This window comes from Trachurus trachurus (genome assembly GCF_905171665.1).
Source record: "Trachurus trachurus genome assembly, chromosome: 21".
In the NCBI taxonomy this organism is placed as follows: domain Eukaryota; kingdom Metazoa; phylum Chordata; class Actinopteri; order Carangiformes; family Carangidae; genus Trachurus; species Trachurus trachurus.
Genome location: NC_139899.1, coordinates 35,369,502 through 35,383,883, shown reverse-complemented (window position 1 = coordinate 35,383,883; position 14,382 = coordinate 35,369,502). Strand labels below are relative to the sequence as shown.

At 41.8% G+C, this 14,382-nt stretch overlaps 1 protein-coding gene across 1 annotated transcript in view; it reads left to right on the top strand.

The window, feature by feature from the left end:
- LOC311004175 (titin-like) overlaps nucleotides 1–14,382 on the top strand; it is a 239,473-nt gene that overhangs the window by 114,745 nt on the left and 110,346 nt on the right. Inside the window, exons 112-122 of the mRNA XM_083996121.1 lie at nucleotides 361–769; nucleotides 4,019–4,143; nucleotides 4,231–4,497; nucleotides 5,020–5,289; nucleotides 6,239–6,538; nucleotides 7,651–7,953; nucleotides 8,826–9,013; nucleotides 9,668–9,782; nucleotides 10,993–11,280; nucleotides 12,038–12,189; nucleotides 13,895–14,042. Coding sequence (XP_083852247.1) covers nucleotides 361–769; nucleotides 4,019–4,143; nucleotides 4,231–4,497; nucleotides 5,020–5,289; nucleotides 6,239–6,538; nucleotides 7,651–7,953; nucleotides 8,826–9,013; nucleotides 9,668–9,782; nucleotides 10,993–11,280; nucleotides 12,038–12,189; nucleotides 13,895–14,042 — 2,565 coding nt within the window. The remainder of the gene's footprint in view (nucleotides 1–360; nucleotides 770–4,018; nucleotides 4,144–4,230; nucleotides 4,498–5,019; nucleotides 5,290–6,238; nucleotides 6,539–7,650; nucleotides 7,954–8,825; nucleotides 9,014–9,667; nucleotides 9,783–10,992; nucleotides 11,281–12,037; nucleotides 12,190–13,894; nucleotides 14,043–14,382) is intronic.

The following is a 14,382-nucleotide window of genomic DNA, read 5'->3' as shown; positions in this document are numbered from 1 at the left end:
GACATTTTGACTAGAAATAAGACAAAATTCTTAGTAAGATTTTGAATTTTTGCAGTGCAGAATGAGTCGGATGTCGCGGATAATCAGCTGATAACGTGGAAAACCAATAGAAAAACAATCAAAGTTTCACAGTCCAGATAATTGAGAAAAGGCTCGTAAATGATGATTCGAGTTGACTTGCAACTTAAACCCTCTGAAGATGAGCGTTGCATCGGTGCAAAAACATGAAATATCTTCTGAACCGGCATCAAAGCTAAACCGAACGTAGCAATGATGACTTTGATTAAAAAGATGCCCTACTGTTCAGATGTTCAGATGTTTGTGTGACATACTGACCCGTACTGCCCCGTCCCCTCACAGCGGAGAAGCTGAAGTTCTTGGAGCCCATCGAGGACGTTGAGACCCAGGAGAAGAAGACCATCCATTTCAGCTGTAAGGTGAACCGGCCCGAGGTGACGGTGCGGTGGATGAAGGCCGGCCAGGAGGTGACGCTCAGCAAGCGCATCGTCTACCGAGCCGACGGCCTCAAACACACCCTGACCGTCAAGGACTGCGTCATGAACGACGAGGGCGAGTACACGGCCGTGGTGGGAGACGACAAGTGCGCGGCCGAGCTGATCATCAGCGAGGCGCCGACCGACTTCACGGCCCAGCTCAAAGACCAGACCATCACCGAGTTCGAGGACGCCGAGTTCTCGTGCAAGCTGAGCAAGGAGAAGGCCGCCGTCAAGTGGTACCGGGACGGACGGGAGATCAGAGAAGGACCGAGGTACGGCAGACAACCGGGCCAACGGGTTTTATTATTTTTGTCATTCAAATTTTTATTTGTTTTAACATAACTTTAGATAGATAGATAGATAGATAGATAGATAGATAGATAGATAGATAGATAGATATGTAACCCCAGTCCCATGTAGCTAGGAAATATTGACTAATTGGGGTGTTGTAGTACAGTGGGACGGGGCCTGAGTTCGTCTAAAGATGGCGCTACCTGTGATAACTGTGATAGTGAAATAAAATAACTTGGCGGTGCCTCCAATAACTTTTAAGAAGTAAACACAAAATTTGGTACTTCCCCTTTAAAATAAAAGTTCACTTAAACCTAATTTATATTTATCCAAACATTATTACCCTTATAATTACAACACAGGATTTAGTTGAAACAACCAGAAATATTTATTACAATGTTAAGGATTGGATTTAGAAAATATGTAACCAGTTCACTGTTGACCTTTAAGTATGCAGTTATAACAGTATTCAAAATGCACTGGAAAGTTTGAGACACAAATGACCACGGTTAAACCCACTGAGAGAATGTAAAAACAAAGTGACCAGGTCAATTCAAATGTCCACAGTCCACACTCACACACACATTCACACAGGACGAAAATAAAAAACGTTGCAGGCCCGTTCGATGCTTGTGAGCGTGGAGGCCGGAAACGAATGGCCACTTCACTGGGTTTTAACCAGCACAAACAAAAAAGCACGTGCAATGTGTTAGTGTACTCACGAATCCTCACAGTCAGAGATGGAGATGGGGGGAAAAGGGGCAAAGGCAAGGTGCAGTTTCAGCGGCAAGGGGACGGAGCGTGCAGCAACACGGTGCGGGGAAACCACGCTCAAGTCCAGCAGCTACAGTCTCTCTCCACGGTCCAGGGCTCTCCCGGTCCTCACTCTCTCCCTCTTATGGCAAATGTCCGGTCCTGAATCACACAATTCCTCCCTTAGTAAATAAGCTACAGGCCTATTCATGGTGAAAAACCCACAGAACGTATCACACAAATTAGCAATTGTTAACTACAATGCAGAATAAACAGTGTGAAGGCCTACGAGGAGGCTAAGCTAAAGGCTAGCGGCGATTAGCAACTCGGCTCGTTTCATACACGTTACAAATAAACAATAGCACCGAGCACATTAAAACACATGAATTTACCTCTGGCAGCTTCACAGAGTTCACACACATCGACCACAGGACGACTCTCCGTCAGTCTTGGAAGTTAGGAGTGTTTTTACTTTTACAGTTTACAGCTATCCAACTCGGACGCCGATAAAAGCAGGCTCTGCTACCGCTAACTTTGCTGCGGCACGTAGGTGACGCTAAGTCCCTCCTACCTGAGCAAGGTGAGGACAGGATTGGCTCTACAGACATACAAAGATGGGAGAATAAAATAAAAGATGCTTCACTACCCCACAACAATCGAGGTCTCCTTGTGCTGACATTACCCATGAATGATTTTTAAAGCAGATATCAGCTTCACGGCCGTTTCGGCTAATGCTGCGTTCAAGGCAGGCTTTTGAAACCGTAAGTTACAGCTTCAAGTCACAACTACGACTTGGTAGCGTTCCAGGTAACCCGTAGCTCGTGTTTTTACCATCCTGTTGTCTGTGAAAGTTCCCTATAACGGCCACTCGTAACTTCCGACCCGTGAACTCGTACCAGATCGAACTGGTATGACTTCACAGGAAGGAAAAACACAAAGTACGAGTTTCTTTGAACGCACCATGAGTTAGCAGCCCCCGCCCTTGTCAGGCATCAATTGGTCCTCGTGCTACGTCACCACATTCACGCGCATCCCTTGGCTGCACACACAGCCCTTCATGCCGTTCTCTCTCCTCATTGGATAACACTTGTATCCCACAAGGAAAATTTTCTCCTCGGGTTACAGCAGAGCAGAGTGACGGAGAGACTCGTGTTTAGGCTGAAATACTTCATGTAAGTGATTGCTGACGGAAAATAGGACTATTTAGGACTTATATTAACAAAAACATTCCACTGATATCTGCTTTAAGATAACACCACTCTTTTATCTCTGACTTGTGACTGTATACAACATGGCCGTTTAACATTTTATAATCCAACATTTTTAACATATTTACACTTCATGAACTATTATGTATTACCAACACAAACATTTTAATAACTGTATATGAATGAGTGAAACTAATAGCCACAGGGCTACAGATAGATAGATAGATAGATAGATAGATAGATAGATAGATAGATAGATAGATAGATAGATAGATAGATAGATAGATAGATAGATAGATAGGCTAGATAGATAGATAGATAGATAGATAGATAGATAGATAGATAGATAGATAGATAGATAGATAGATAGATAGATAGATAGATAGATAGATTTATTGTCTGCCCCAAAGGGTAGCAGAAATTTGTCTTTGACAGGGCTCATCACTTTACACTCAATAAAAACACAGTAAGGCAATAAAAACATTTACAAAAAATAAAAAGCACAATAGCAGCAAGTCGAAGTCGACATTTCAAGTGTTACAGATATGGCACAAATGAATAGTCTGTTTAAGAAAGTAAAAAAAGGAGAAACAGATAGATAGGACGAGGAGAAAAACAGACAAAAAAATATATATATATATCTGAAAAAATAAAATATAACATTGATTAAAATAAAATACTCATCTTACAACTTAAAGGCAGCCCCCACCCCTGGCACCCCTCATGCTTCATACATATTCAAAGCATAAATAAATACAATTACATGCAATGTACCTATCCTTCCAGCCATGCCTTACACCCCTCTATGGCACATCCCTTATGTAGTTCACAAAGACTTCCCATATCTGACTCATTTTACTTGGAACATTATTAACCCTAGCAACCATCTTTTCAAAGGCAGCAGTCTCTGTCATAAGTTTTAACCACTCCACAAGCTCTGGTTTATGTGGGCTCTTCTACTTGCGTAGTATGAGTCGAGCCGGAACAACAAGACCAGTTATTGTCACCCGGACCTCTGCTTTGGTAAGGCCTGGTGGCATTAGAGCCTTGTCCATTAACAGGCATAATTGTGGGGATTCTGGTAAAGGTTGTTTAAGCCATCCTTCAAGGTTTTTCAGCACCACCTTCCAGAAGGGCAGTACCATAGGACAGTCCCATACAGTATAGCATGAAGGAATGTCGGCCAACGTGTTTTATTAGAAACAGTAGGTAACACATTACAAGTAGAGGAGCAGCGGTTCTGACTCAGTTTTTATTGTTCTGTGTCAGATATCACATGGAAAAAGAAGGCAAGATATGCAGACTGGTCATCAAGACGTGCAGACCGGATGATGAAAGTGAATACGCCTGTGGAGTGGATGAGAGGAGGACCAGAGCAAGGCTCTTTGTGGAAGGTGAGTGCTTCATGGTAAAACCAGAGATGTGTTGAGAGTTTTGTTGAGAGTTGTGACACGTGACGGTGGTTGTTGTGTGTCCTGCAGAGACCCCGGTGGAGATCGTCAGACCTCCTCAGGACATGTTTGAGCCTCCGGGCTCCGACATCGTGTTTGAGGTGGAGCTGAACAAGGACCGAGTGGAGGTGAAGTGGATGAGAAACAATATGATCATTGTCCAGGGAGACAAGTACCAGATGATAAGTGAAGGTAAAGTCCACAGACTGCAGGTCTGTGAGATCAGACCCCGAGACCAGGGAGAGTACCGCATCGTGGCCAAAGACAAGGACGCCCGCGCCAAGCTGGAGCTGGCAGGTGAGTTGGTCAATCTGACCTGTGGTCAGTTTAGTTATTTGTTTATTTCGGGCATGTCAATTAAATCATCATCATCACACTTCATCTTAGTTCAAGTAATACAACACACATGGACGAAAGGGAAAGCAGGAGAAGCTAAAGCTGATCTAGTCCCGCCCCCGTTACCCACAGAATAAAATCTTTATCGTGATCTTTTCTTTTCTTTTGCTTTTTACATTTTGACATAACGTGTTACAGGTAGTAGCTATACAGAGCTGCAGTCTAGCTCTAGACAGTACATACAGATTACGTGTGTGTCTGCACATGTGTCCATATTTGTCCGTCATGAGTGAACAACAGTCTCATCTTGTAGCCTGGCATGTCACAAAGTCACAAAGTCACAAAGTCACAAATGGTCCAATCGACAGAGAGCAAAGTCCAGTGTACTGATTATTTGTTGGGATGGTGTGAGAGCCCTTTTATACCATTTACAGGATGTAGTGATGTGACTGAGTGAAAAACATTGTTCCGTCTCCTCCTCAGCTGTTCCCAAGATCAAAACCACAGACCAGAATCTGATGACAGATGCCGGTAAACCCTTCGTCATGACCGTGCCCTACGACGCGTACCCCCGCGCCGACGCCGAGTGGTTCTTCGAGGGCGTCGGTCTGCCCATACAGAACATCGACACCTCGGCCGACAAGACCGAGTACCGCCTCAAGAGCCCCAGCAAGGAGGACCAGGGCCGCTACAGAGTGCTCATCAAGAACAAGCACGGAGAAGGAGAAGCATTCATCAACCTCGACGTCATCGGTGAGTCTGCATGGAGGGTCAGTCTGTAACGTCGGTTTCTAGGGGTGCACCCAATGGCATTTTTTTGGCCAAATAACCGAATAATACAGTATACCGAAAGTGGTTTTAAAGTTTTTCTTTCTTTTTTTTTTTAATGGGGCCTATTGGATAAATGACGTTTCGATCGTCACGCGATCGCGTATTTATCAGACTTTTTTTTATTTTTTTAATATTCGGCCTTGCTTTTCGCTCATTCCACCGAATACTGAATGTTGCTTTTTTTGCAATATTCGGCCGAATATATTCGGTTACCGAATATTTGGTGCATCCCTAGCTGTTTGTGTACTGGGGTTTGTCTGAGGGTCAGAGAAGCTCCAATCCACCACTTTATTTTCCCATGATCCATTGCGTCACACCACAATGGAAGTCGGTTTTCAACTTCTGTTTCACTCCGTAGTAGCAGCGAGCGGCTAACTGGTAGCGTTAGCGGCTAACTGGTAGCGTTAGCCACCGGTGTAGGTACCAAATGTGGGGGCTCCGGGCTGCCAAAACCGTTTGGACTAAATCTGATGTTTGTTAAGTCTATAAAACGAATTATTGAACAAACATTACTATTTCTGTGTGCACGTTTTTGTAATTAGTCATGGTTGTCGTAGTTGTTAGCTTTGCTGCTGCTGACAGCTAACAGCAGCAGCAAAGCTAACATCAGGACGTCAGCTGTTAAAACCCTCCCGTTGTGGGACACGACATGAAACTACTCCAGTTAGCTCAGTCATGTTGGAACTAGGATATCCGCTGGAGAAAATATTTTTTTCATGGGCCGTTTATTGAGTTATTTAAGACACTGCTAACGGCTAACGGCTAACAGCTAACAGCTAACGGTTAGCCCAGCTAACGTTAATCTAAAATGTAATGAATTGAGTGTCGTTCTCCGGAAAGTGGTGGATAAGTGATGTTGGTGGTTTTCCAGATGTCCCCGGACCCATCAAGAACCTGAGAGTGGTGGACACGGCCGATGGCGAGGTGAGTCTGGCCTGGGAGGAGCCCGAGAGCGACGGCGGCAGCAAGATCGTCGCCTACGTCGTGGAAAGACGCGACGTGAAGCGCAAGACGTGGACTCTGGCGACGGACCGCGCCGACGCTCCGGAGTACTGCGTCAGCGGCCTCAACAAGGAACACAAGTACCTGTTCAGAGTCTGCGCCCGCAACAGGGTCGGCAGCGGACCCATCGTCGCCACAGAGGAAGCTGTCCGGGCCAAGAACAAGTTCGGTAAGCAGCAAAATGTGCAAAGATCCCCATTCTCATTAGTTTTTAGTTTAGTTTAGTTTAGTATGTTTATTTCGGTCTCATAAAAACAAATACAATAGACAAATATAAAGGTATAAATACAAAACAAAACAAATCAGAACACAACAAGCAAATCAATTTACTTTGACCGAAAAGGTGTAGGCTGAAGCATCAGCTTATTTTGCCTACCCTTCTTAAATTAACATTTTTCGTTCACTCAATTTAAAACATTTTTTACAGAGCAACAACAAAAAGAAAATTAACAAACCTCTCCACACCCAACCGATCACATCCTTAAAACTTTCCTTCTCGCATTATGGGAATGTTCTAAGATCCTCCCCTTTATGGGAAAAAGTTATATATTATATGAGCAAATCATTAAATTGTGAACTTCCCAGATCACCAAGATTATGTCTCCTCGGAGACAGAACTGTGCTACCCCTGTTGAACAAATACAGTTTTAAAATATTAAAAACTGGCCTAATAACATGTGCACGGACTATTCTGGGATGTTGAAAGGAACCCCAAGCTCCCACACTGAGTATGTGGAAAACACAGATGATGGCGACTGTGGCATGCGAGAAGATGTTGGGGAGATTAAATTGTGAAAATGATATGATAAAAGAAAAATGGGATAGTTTTGGTAGATAGATGTGTTAATCTGCCTGCCTTTGCCTATTTATTACCTGCCTGTCTTATTTTTAGTTAATTTACTTTCAGATTTTTCATGTTATTTATTTATTTAATTTGATTTTTTATTTGTTTTTTCTATTATTACTATTTTTGACCTCCATCTTGTCTGTTGTATTTGTTGTATTTTTTTTTATTTTTAATAGTGCCATATAGTGTAAAGACATACAGATACTACAGACAAACTACAAGGGTGCAACGTGGGGGGCAAACAGAAAGGAGACAAGAACAAAACAAGACACATACATATGATAATAGTAATAAAATTTGTAAATTTCATTAGAAAAGAAAAGAAAAAAAAAAGTATATATATAATGAAGAAATGTTGTTCTGTTGCAATAATGAAAAAATAATAAAAACTTTGAATTATAAAAAATAAAAAAACGTTCCTTCTCGATGTGCAGACGTTCCCGATGCTCCAGAGAACGTCGCCGTGGCCACCGTGAACAAGTTCGGTGCCACGGTAACCTGGGAGCCTCCCCTGTCCGACGGCGGCTCTGAGATCACGGCCTACGTGATCGAGCTCCGCGATAGGACGTCCGTGAAGTGGGAGGCGGCCTCGGTGTGCGGCGCCGCCGACCGCTCCGCTAACATGAACGACGTGGTGGAGAACAAGGAATACATCTTCAGAGTCCGAGCCGAGAACAAGGCTGGCATCGGCAGACCCAGCGCCGCCACCAACCCCGTCAAGATCATGGACCCCATCGGTGAGTCAAAAAAAACAGCAGTTCACCTGTTTATATACACTGTAAAAACTCTACATCTTACCAAGAATATTTGTCTCATTTCTAGTCAAAACAATCTCATTCTACTTAAAATAAGACTCATCACATTAAAAGCAGCTTGTTTTTAGACACGTTTTAATTCTTTCAAGCAGATTTTCACTTGAAATAAGTAGAAAAATCTGACAGTGGAGCAAGTTTTTCTGTCTTATTACAAACACAAAAAACCTGCTTTCACTGGCAGATTTTTCTACTTATTTCAAGTGAAATTTTGTTTCAAACAAGTGAAAATGAACTAAAAACAAGTTCGTTTTTAGGTGATGAGTCTTATTTTAAGTGGAAAGACTTTAGTTTTGACTAGAAATGAGACATTTTGACAAGAAATAAGAGAAATATTCTTGGAAAGATTTTGAGTTTTTGGAAAAAAGCTGTCATTCACTGCAAAAACTCTACATCTTTCCAAGAATATTTGTCTTATTTCTTGTCAAAATGTCTCATTTCTAGTCAAAACTAATCTCTTTTCACTTAAAATAAGACTCATCACCTAAAAATGAACTTTTCACTTGCCAGTGAAAGCAAGTTTTTTGTGTTTGTAATAAGAAAGAAAAACTTGCTCCACTGTCAGATGTTTCTACTTATTTCAAATGAAAATCTGCTTTAAAGAAGTAAAAAGTGTCTAAAAACAAGCTGCTTTTTATGTGATGAGTCTTATTTGAAGTGGAATGAGATTGTTTTGACTAGAAATAAGACAAATATTCTTGGAAAGAGTTTGAGTTTTTACAGTGTATTGATATACCTGCCAAAACGCTGCCATTAAATGATGTGATTTGATTGGCCCTGTTGTTTTGTGACTGCAGAGAGGCCGAGCCCACCACTCAACCTGAACTTCAGTGACCAGATCAAGTCGGCGGTCACTCTGACGTGGGAGACGCCCACCAACAACGGCGGCAGCATGATCACCGGCTACATCGTAGAAAAATGTGACGACGGCACCGACAAGTGGCTCCGCTGCAACGCCCGGCTGTGTCCGGACCTGTCCTACCGGGTACAGAGCCCAGCCCAGCTGCTTCTCTTTCTTCTGCTCGGTTTAGCTGTAGTTGTTTTATTCATATTAGTCCTTGGGCCAGACCAGATACCGGTATCACTTGAGTGGGCAAAACCTTACCTATACTAAATTGTTTTTAGGGTCAATCTACACTGCAAAAACTCAAAATCTTACCAAGAATATTTGTCTTATTTCTAGTCAAAACAAATCTCATTATACCTAAAATATGTACATACATACATAGTTATACATAAAAAAGCAGCTTGTTTTTAGACACTTTTTACTTCTTTCAAGCAGATTTTCACTTGAAATAAGTAGAAAAATCTGATAGTGGAGCAAGTTTTTCTTTCTTATTACGAGCACAAAAAACTTGCTTTCACTGGCAGATTTTTCTACTTATTTCAAGTGAAAATTAGTTTGAAACAAGTGAAAATTGTCTGAAAACAAGTTGATTTTTAGGTGATGAGTCTTATTTTAAATAGAAAGAGATTAGTTTTGACAAGAAATAAGACAAATATTCTTGGAAAGATTTTGAGTTTTTGCAGTGTAACTGTAGCTTCTATAACAACTTTCCTAATGGATTCTGTTTAGTGTTGTGTGTGTGTGTGTGGTGTCTGTTGGCTGATGATGTCTCTGTTGTGTTGCGGTGGTCAGGTGTCTGGTCTGAAGCCCGGTCAGAAGTACCTCTACAGGGTTTGTGCAGAGAACGCTGCCGGTGTGTCCGATCCGGCCGAGCAGCTGGGACCGCTGCTGGCTGACGACCCTCATGGTGAGACCAACAAGCTGACTCAACTTAGGGATAGGGATGGGAATGGAAAACCGGTTCTTGTTGAGAATCGGTTCCCAGTGTTTCAATTCCTTGGAATCGTTTGCCAATTTTGCAAACGATTCCCTCATCAATTCCAGTCCTTTTTTTTTCTTTTTTCTGAGTCTCCAAACCAGACACGTCTGTAACAACATCGGAAAAGTTGGCAAGTTACTCAAAACGATAAGCGATATCGCAGCCGCAGGGACCTGCCGTGTAGAGAAAAAAAAAAAGAAACTGACAGCGAGTGAGTGTCACGACTTCCTGTATGTGGCCCTTCAAATTAAAAGCCCTTCAACCTTTCACATGGTTCAGTCATATTGATTTTGACTTAATTTTGACAAGCCACGCCTCCAAATGTTGAAATTTAGGTCGACTAATGACTTTTTGGTCGGTAATGCTTGGTCGACTATTTGGGGGCGGCCCTAGTACAAACGTGAACAAAGTTTGTTGTCCTTTTTTTTTCCAAATGAGAATCGATAAAGAACCGAATCGTTAAGCAGAATCGAAAATGGAATTGGAATCGTAAAAATCTTATAAATTCCCATCCCTACTTATGGATGCCTCTGATGGCATCCAGGTCCTTCCGCTGGCACACAGGATGTTGTCTGTCTAGAGCAGTGGTTCTCAACGTGGGGTCCGGGGACCCCTAGGGTCCTTGAGAGATCTGGAGGGGGTCCCCAATCTATTTCTTGAAAAAATTACCACTTTTTCTAGATTTTTTTAAACTTTTTTGTTTTAGAAATTTTACCACTTTTTTCTAGAAAATTTTTCTTTTGAACATTTTTACGAGAAATTTTACCACTTTTTTTTTAAAGAATTTTTTTTTTTTTTTTTTTTTTTTTTTTTGAGAATTTTTACCACATCTTCCTATAAATGTTTAAATGTTTTTGGAGAAACTGGACCCCTTTTTTCCAGAAATGTTCATTTCACATTCACACCATTGGCCCTAATTTAAAAGTATAAAAAAGTAATGTTCTTCAGTCTCAGAACAAATATTTGTGTATTTCTGGTGTTTACTTCTAAATTTGGTCCAATGGGGGTCCATGGTCTAATTTGTGTCAATTTAGGGTCCTTGATGTACAAAAGGTTGAGAACCACTGGTCTAAAGTGTAAAAAGAATTCCCTCTCCTCTCTCAGCTTCCTCACTTCCTGTTGTTCTCTCTCTCTGCAGTGGGTCCGACCTTTGACCTCAGCTCCTTCAGAAAGGGTCTGGAGGTGATCGTGCCTCATCCTCTCACCATCAGAGTGCCCATCACCGGCTACCCCACCCCCGTGGCCAAGTGGACCTTCGGAGAGAAGGAGCTGACCGCCGCCGACGAGCGCGTCTCCATGGTGACCAAGGCCACCTTCACGGAGCTGACGGTCTCGCCGAGCGTCCGTCCGGACAAAGGCTGCTACAGCCTGCAGCTGGAGAACGACGTCACCTCCGTCTCCGGGGACATCGAGGTCAACGTCATCGGTAACGACGTCTTCTCTCTCTTCTCTCTCTGCCCTTCCATGTGTTGGCTGAATGATGGGATGGAAACAAAACGTGACAGTCTGTTTATATAGTCCAGTCATTTTAGGCCAAAAAAGGGGTCAACGTTGAACAAATTGCAACAGAAGCAAACTCAACTGGTTTTGTATCCTCAACATGTCCTGAGTGAGGGAAAAAAAGCCCCGAAGAATCCCATTAGGGGAAAGTTTAGGAAAAGACCCAAATATATCCCATTTACACTGCAAAAACTCAAAATCTCTCCAAGAATATTTGTCTTATTTCTTGTCAAAATGTCTCATTTCTAGTCAAAACTAATCTCTTTCCACTTAAAATAAGACTCATCACCTAAAAATTAACTTGTTTTCAGATCATTTTCATTTGTTTCAAACTAATTTTCACTTGAAATAAGTAGAAAAATCTGCCAGTGAAAGCAAGTTTTTTTGTGTTTGTAATAAGAAAGAAAAACTTGCTCCACTATCAGATTTTTCTACTTATTTCAAGTGAAAAATCTGCTTGAAAGAAGTAAAAAGTGTCTAAAAACAAGCTGCTTTTAATGTGAGGAGTCTGATTTTAAGTAGAATTAGATTTATTTTGACTAGAAATGACATTTTGACTAGTTGAGGATACAAAACCAGTTGAGTTTGATTCTGTTGCAATTTGTTCAAAACCAAACCTTTCCCATCCACAACTTTGTGTTTGTGGGAGGTTAACCAATGATTATTTTTCTTTATTTTCCCAGCTGCCCCCAGCGCTCCTAAAGACTTCAAGGTTGCCGAGGTAACCAGACGCCACGTCCACCTGATGTGGGAGGCTCCGGAGCACGACGGAGGAAGTCCAGTCACCCACTACCAGATCGAGAAGAGAGAAGTGTCTCGCAAGACATGGGCCAAGGTCAGCAGCACGGCACGCTTCGCGTCGGGCCGAACAACGGCCCTCAGAGTGGTAGAATGAGCAGAGACCACTGTTAGCTTAGCATTAGCCTTTAGCCCCTTAGAGTGGTAGAATGAGCAGAGACCACTGTTAGCTTAGCATTAGCCTTTAGCCCCTTAGAGTGGTAGAATGAGCAGAGACCACTGTTAGCTTAGCATTAGCCTTTAGCCCCTTAGAGTGGTAGAATGAGCAGAGACCACTGTTAGCTTAGCATTAGCCTTTAGCCCCTTAGAGTGGTAGAATGAGCATAGACCACTGTTAGCTTAGCATTAGCCTTTAGCCCCTTAGAGTGGTAGAATGAGCATAGACCACTGTTAGCTTAGCATTAGCCTTTAGCCCCTTAGAGTGGTAGAATGAGCAGAGACCACTGTTAGCTTAGCATTAGCCTTTAGCCCCTTAGAGTGGTAGAATGAGCATAGACCACTGTTAGCTTAGCATTAGCCCCTTAGAGTGGTAGAATGAGCATAGACCACGGACTGGAGTGATATATAGCTTTTATAAAACGGTTACCAATAATGACAATATGAAAGAGGACGTAGAGGATGTAGTTTTCTTCAAGCAGAATAAAAATCTGTTCTCAGCTGTCCAGACGTTAGCTCCAAGTAGCTCTGTCACTGCTCAGTCCCCTCTACCATTGTTAACCCTCTGGAGGTCAAAGTTCACCTTCAACATGTCAATTACACTACTTTACTACATTTTTAACATCGTAAAAACATCAACTGTCTGTTGCTACGGACTGCAACAGTCCGTTGTCATGGATACATGACAACAACTTCCATATACCAGTCATACGTGCCTGAGGCGGAGTGATAGCCTACGCTGTGATAAGGCTTTAGAATAGTAACCGTGGTATATGCTCATTATACCACGGCTAACAACCAATCAGATTGCAGGATTTCACCTTTACCTTTTATATATAGCCAAGTGAAAAGAAGATCTCATAATTTTAGTCAAGGTCACTAGGATGTGGAAAATAAATGAAGCCACAAAGACAACAACATCAGTTGGTTGATGGAGCCAACAACAACCTAAACAAAACTGAAACTGGCACATTTGGCTTTATATCATACACAAACAAAAGGTCAAGGGTTTGACAAGGTCAGATTTGAGGTTAAAGATCACCATGTACTGCAAAAACTCTACATCTTTCAAAGAATATTTGTCTTATTTCTTGTCAAAATGTCTCAATTTTAGTCAAAACTAATCTCTTTTCACTTAAAATAAGACTCATCACCTAAAAATGAACTTGTTTTTAGATCATTTTCACTTGTTTCAAACTAATTTTCACTTGAAATAAGTAGAAAAATCTGCCAGTGAAAGCAAGTTTTTTGTGCTTGTAATAAGAAAGAAAAACTTGCTCCACTATCAGATTTTTCTACTTATTTAAAGTGGAAAATTTGCTTGAAATAAGTAAAAAGTGTCTAAAAACAAGCTGCTTTTTATGTGATGAGTCTGATTTTAAGTGAAAAGAGATTAGTTTTGACTAAAATTGAGACATTTTGACTTATTTTTAAGTAGAATTAGATTTATTTTGATTAGAAATGACATTTTGACTAGAAATAAGACAAATATTCTTGGTAAGATTTTGAATTTTTGCAGTGTGAGGTTAAAGATCACCATGGCGATGCCTCGTCTCCTAACCTCTGTGCTGTGATGTTTCCTCCAGGTGGCGACCGGCATCCTGGACCTGGAGCACACGGTGACGGATGTGATCGAAGGGAAAGAATATCTGTTCTCTGTCACCGCCTGTAACAAGTGTGGCCCCGGAGAGCCGGCGTACATCGACGAGCCCGTCAACGTCTCCTCTCCCGCCAGTCAGTATCTCCACATCAATACAATCAATACAAACTTTATTGTCCCCGCAGGGACATGTGTCATGGACAGTCATGTGCCGCAAGTAACTGCATTACATAAGTACACAAAACAGATAAAAAAATGTATATTTGACATTCCTCGCACAGTTCTCACATACAGATACACATACACTCTCCCATTCACACAGATACATATAAATATGGTAGATAAAAAGTACTGATGAAAACTATTAAAAACTCAAATAAAGTGCAGGAGTGTCTGGAGCATTAAAAAGATTTTAAAAAAAGAAATAAAAAAAAAAAGCACAGTCTCAAGAAAAAGAATGACAAAAAAATAATT